At 60.7% G+C, this 5,417-nt stretch overlaps 1 protein-coding gene across 1 annotated transcript in view; it reads right to left on the bottom strand.

Moving 5' to 3' along the window:
* Mast3 (microtubule associated serine/threonine kinase 3) overlaps positions 1-5,417 on the bottom strand; it is a 21,841-nt gene that overhangs the window by 1,811 nt on the left and 14,613 nt on the right. The window contains exons 16-25 of the mRNA XM_010606527.1: positions 4,781-4,938; positions 4,278-4,443; positions 4,059-4,160; positions 3,514-3,636; positions 2,552-2,661; positions 2,228-2,364; positions 1,502-1,746; positions 855-1,079; positions 438-664; positions 76-198 (exon numbers count right to left, since the gene is read on the bottom strand). Coding sequence (XP_010604829.1) covers positions 76-198; positions 438-664; positions 855-1,079; positions 1,502-1,746; positions 2,228-2,364; positions 2,552-2,661; positions 3,514-3,636; positions 4,059-4,160; positions 4,278-4,443; positions 4,781-4,938 — 1,616 coding nt within the window. The remainder of the gene's footprint in view (positions 1-75; positions 199-437; positions 665-854; positions 1,080-1,501; positions 1,747-2,227; positions 2,365-2,551; positions 2,662-3,513; positions 3,637-4,058; positions 4,161-4,277; positions 4,444-4,780; positions 4,939-5,417) is intronic.

The following is a 5,417-nucleotide window of genomic DNA, read 5'->3' as shown; positions in this document are numbered from 1 at the left end:
GGGAGGTGTGGCCAGCCTGGGCGGGGCTGGAGCGGGAGGTGTGGCCAGTCGGGGCGCCCCTCGAGCCCCACACACCTTCAGCAGCAGCTCCACGACGTCCCTGTGCACCAGGCCCAGCACGGACTCCCCGTTGATGTGCGTGATGAGGTCCCCAGTGCGCAGCCCGGCCTCCTGGGCGGGGCTCCCCTCCTCCACGCCCTAGGGGACACAACGGGTCAGAGGCCTGAGCCCCGAACCCGGAGCTCCCACCTGGCTGGATTCACTGTGGATCTCCAACAAGCTGAGCCTCAGTTTACCCGAAGCTGAGGACCGTTCCGAGCGTGTGCGGTGGGGAGGGAAAGGGCCCCCCAAAGCGACAAGGGCGAAGAAGAGCCTGGCGGCCCAGGGCGGCCCCTCCCCCAGGGGAGCCCCCTTTCGTGGCCCGCACCCCCACGCACCCAGACCACGTGGTGCACGGTGTAGACGTTGCTGTCGCCCATGTAGACGCGGATGGCACGCAGGCTGAAGCCATACTTCTTGCCCGAGCTGTGGATGACTAAGGGGGGCCGCAGGCTGCTGCACACCGGCGACGGGTCCCGGCTTGGCGAGGAGTCTCGGGAAGACGGGTTTGAGGACAGCGAGCGCGGGGACAGGGGGCTCATGAGGGGGCCGCCACTGCCATCGTCTAGGGGAGAGCAGGGTGAGGTCGTCAGTGTGGTTCTCGAGGCCACCCACCTTCCCTCTATCCAGGACTGCCGCTCTGGACTGGTATGCCAGGCACGGCATGGCCCCAGGGCCCTTGCACGTGTTGTGCTGGCTTGGGGACACCGCCTCACTCTCCCTGTCCCCTGCCCCGGGACACTGCCGTGTGTCACCTGCGGTGATGATGAGGGACAGGGCTGACACCGATGCTGACTTGGGCACCCGTCCCCCGCCGCCGCTGCTGCCCCCACCGGGGCTGGCCTTGGTCTTGTCTCCGGCAAGGTCTCTGGTTGGCCCGAGGCGGCGGCCGCGGCCAGCGTCCAGGGCCCAGGGTGTGGAGTGCCGGGCACCTGTGCTGTTGCTCCGAAGCCGCACGTGGCTAAGGGCTGCCGTGTCGGCTGTGGGCAGTGGGGTCAGCAGTGCCCTCTCCCCTCACCCCAGTCCCCGCTGCCCTGGTTCGCCTCCCTGGGCTCCACACACACCCAGACTCCTGGCCCGCACTCATGCAGTGCCCTGTCCCCCGCAAACCCCTCCCGAGCTGTTCTAAAGGGAAAGTCACCCCTTCAAGTCCCCTCCTCTGAGAGGCTGCCTCCCATGCCCATTGGACCCCAGTTCCCCTTATTGGGGCTTCCCTGGCTCCAGCCCTATCCTGGAGCTGTTACCCCTCGACTGATTGTCCTCAGGGGCTTAGTGCCTTTCTGGGACCATTTTAAAGTCTTTGTTAGCTCTGGAGAACTACTCATTCTTAAAAACCCTCTCAGATAATCCCTCCCCTGGGAAAGTGTGTAACACGACTCTTCTTCTCTTACGCCCTACCTACCAGAAAGGCTTGAGGGTTTGGGTGTTACTGGGGTGGTTGGCGGAGGGGGATCAGGCTCTCCCAGAATGAAGACAGGCTTTTTGGGGTCCACAGGGGCTGGGCCTGCTCCCTCATCTTCCGATGAGAAGGCGAACTTGGGCATTGTGTCTAGGCTGATGTTGCTCAGGAGTGATGGGCTGGGGCCCCGCTCAGGCTGACATGATGACAAGTGACAGGAGGATCCAGAGGAGGTCCAGGATCGAAGTCTGCAGGGAGGAGGAGCCTGTGTCGAATACTAAGTCACCAGGAGGCAAATAGGGGTGGAGTGCTAGAAAACTCCTATTCAACCTTCAAAACCCACCTCCAACTAACATCCTTGTTAGGGGGCATTGATGGTTGTGGGGTTTTTTGTTTTTTTGTTTTGGTACTGGGGATTGAACTCAGGTCCTTGTGCTTGCCAGGCAGGCGGTGGAACCACTGAGCTAAATCCCCAGCCCAATGATTGTGGGTTTTGAAAGATGAATAGAAATTTATTGGCCAAACAGCACAATAGTGCACAACTGCTTTATGTTTGATGCAGTCAGGAGAGCAAAGCCAAAAGCAATGAGATTATTGGAGGCCCAGGAGTCTGACCAGTCTGACCCTTTTCTGCCAGGCCCCTGGGAAGCTTCTTCAACATCAGACTTTGGGGCTCTATCTCCTCAGAAACTTGGAAGCATGATGGGTCTTCAACTCCTGGACACCTACCGGACCTCAGTGCTCAGCTGGCGGCCACTGTCCCCGTCACTGCTGCGCTCCCACCCTTCCTCCCGGTCCACACTGCAGCTCCTTTCGGCAAAGGTGGGGGTCGGCTGCACAGCCAGGAACTCAGAGCTGCTGTAGACCTGGAGGGTGATAAGAAAGTAACGGGGCCGGGTGTGGTGGCGCACGCCTGTCATCCCAGCACTTCTGAGGCTGAGGCAGGAGGATCTCCATGAGTGTGAGGCCAGCCTGGGCTACACAGTGAGACCCTGGGGTGTCTGTTGTGTGTTTCACCATGAGAGAGACAGGTGGGCCCCCAGGCCCACGCACCTTGCTGAAGCGGTGTGAGCACGAGGAAAACTGTGGGATCTCCGTGGAGGACTCCTCGTCGTTGGTCTCATCGTCCTCGGAGCCCAGGTGGCGGTAGCGTTCCGAGCGTGCTGTGGGGTGGGGAGGATGGTGTGGGTGCCCGGGAGGCACTCCGCTCGGGTGACCTCCCAGGCCCCCGGAGACACTCGGGTGGCCTCCTGGGCTGTGGGGTGACACAGGGAGGGTGTCCTGGGCCCAGCAGCCCCGTGCAAAGGCCCTGAGGCAGAAGCACGCTGGGCATGTTTAGGGACCACGCGAGGCTCTGTCATCCAAGCGGGTGTCTAAGAATAACTCTGAACTACGTCCCTGCCACTGGAGACCCAGAAACAGCTTCATCTGTGAACTTTGGATCCAGCCCCTTGACTTTTTGTTTTGTTGTTTCTTTTTTGGTACCAGGGATTGAACTCTGGACCTTGCACTTAGGAGGCAGGCAGTGGCACCACTGAACTAAATCCCTGGCCCTTCTTTTGTTGTTTCTTGAGACCAGGGTCTCGCTATGTAATTCAGGCTGGCCTTGAACTCACTGAGATCCTCCTGCCTCAGCTTCCCAAGTACTGGGGCCACCACGCCAGGCTTCCTTGCCCTTGAAACAGGCCACGGCCCGCTGGTGTATCTCGGATGTGCCATGTTTTGTGTGTTTTACCGCAGGAAGCAGATTCACCACGCCAGGCTTCCTTGCCCTTGAAACAGGCCACGGCCCGCTGGTGTATCTCGGATGTGCCATGTGTTGTCTGTCTTACAGAACAGGAAGCAGATGGCTGGGAGGCCTTGCCATGCGGCTGGCGCTGGGAACTTTGGATTTGGATGGAGGGGAGGCGCACCTGACCGTCGCTGTGCCCCGGCCCCTGTGAGAGCTGACACCTAGGAGGCCGTGCCCCGCTTCCCTCTGAATCTGGCTGCGCGGGGGCCCGGGCAGCACGTACTGTCGAAGTAGCTGGTGTCGTCCTCAGCCTCCAGCTGCGGCACGAACTCCGCCTTGTGTCGCAGGAGCCCCGCCCAGTCCAGGCCCAGGAAGAAGGGGTGCTGTTTGACCTCATGGGTGCCACCTGCAGACGCAGCCAGCCGGCTGAGCCCTGCAGGTCCCGCCTGCACCTTGCAAGCCCCGTGAGCCTCTTCTCAGCCCTGCCCTTGCCTCTGAGGACTTAAATCCCACACACCTAAAGTGGTTCCTCTTTGGCCTGAGAGCAGGAAGTGACTGTTGGGTCCTCTGAACCAGGCCTTTGAAGCCTCAGGATGCAACTCTGGTGACTTCGCAGGGCCACAGCCGTGGTGTCCCTGGGGAACCTCAGGCCCATCTATCTTCTATTCCTTCAGTTCTCGTTCTAGTTTTAGTCAAACTCCTATGCATCCTTCTGAACCCCACCTCCAAGGCCCCTCCCTTCCACACACCTGCCAAAGAAGAGCTTTCTTTAATTAACCTCAGGTCCTATCCCCCTCTACTTCCTGGGCCGTGCCAGCACCTACATACCTGTGCCCAGACGCTCCATGGGACTCTGGCGCAGCAGCCTGGTGATGAGGTCTTGGGCGTCAGCTGGAAGCGCCTCTTCCCCTTCTGGCCACATGATCTCGTCTGAAATGAGGGCAGGAGTAAGTGGGGGCGGTCCCGTCTATCTGCCTCAGCCCGGGATGTGTCCCAAGGGCACAGCGCAGGTGACCCCATCCGGCGCCGGCAGGACTGGGCACGCACCACTGACCACCTGCCCAAACAGCTCCTCCGGTGTGTCCCCGAAGAAGGGCACACAGCCCACCAGGAACTCGTAGAGGGTGACGCCCATGGCCCACCAGTCCACCGGCTTCCCGTAGCCCTGGCGGAAGATCACCTCGGGGGCGATGTACTCGGGAGTCCCGCACACCTGTCAGGGCAGAGTGGGAAACTGAGGCAGCCTCCAGCTGGGAGAGCCCAAGGCCAGACGGAAAAGCAGAGCAGAGGGCTCTGGGGGCAGGGGGTACAGTGAAGGGAATCAGTTTCTTTGCTCTGTGTTTCTATTCTTTGCCCTTTCTGAGGCAGGGCCTTGCCAAGTCCTCAAGATGCCCACACTGAGCTTGAACTTGTGACCCTCCTGACTCAGCCTCCCAGCTACTAGGACCAAGGTGTGCCACCGAGGCTGGCTGCTTTCCCCACTGTCCTGTGTCCCAGCACCCAGGGGCCGGGCCTCATCCCCAGGCTGCTCTGCCCGCGTGCCCGCCCACCTGCTTGTCCACGAACTCATGTGCATCCTTCTCGATGTGGCCCTCGTACAGGTTGGTGGCCATGCTCATGAGCCCAATCTTGGACAGCCCGAAGTCTGTCAGCTTGATGTGTCCCAGCGAGGTGATGAGCAGGCTGCGGGCAGTGGGCAGGCGGGACACTCAGGGTGGGCGAGGTGCCTCCCCCAGCATCCCCAAGCTGGCTGAACCAGCCTGGGCTGTCAAGCCCAGGACTTGGGGTCCACGGGGGGTGGGGGTGGGAAAGCGTCAGAAGAGCCGATGCGGCTGGGGCTGGGGTGCACACCTGCTGCCCCAGTGACGCAGGAGGCTGAGGCAGGAGGATCCCAAGTTTGGAGTTTCCCTGGGGATCTATGCAAACACTGCACCACTCCATAGAAGGCACTCAGGGAACTGCACGCTGGAGCATCTGGGGGGCCCTGGGACCAGTCCCCGTAACACTAACAAATGACGACTGTTTATTTTCCTGTACTGGGGACAGAGCCAGTCTGACCTGCCAAGTGTAGGATCTGCCACTGAGGTATGCCCCAGCCCTTTATAAAAATTTTATTTTGACACAGGAGCTTGCTGAATTGCCCAGGCTGGCCTTGAACTCGTAAGCCTCCTGCCTCAGACTCCGGAA

Source organism: Fukomys damarensis, unplaced genomic scaffold, assembly GCF_012274545.1.
Source record: "Fukomys damarensis isolate Sample0158 unplaced genomic scaffold, DMR_v1.0_HiC HiC_scaffold_37, whole genome shotgun sequence".
Classification (NCBI taxonomy): domain Eukaryota; kingdom Metazoa; phylum Chordata; class Mammalia; order Rodentia; family Bathyergidae; genus Fukomys; species Fukomys damarensis.
The sequence above is the reverse complement of the archived record's forward strand: the minus strand, read 5'-3'. Positions and strand labels throughout refer to the sequence as shown.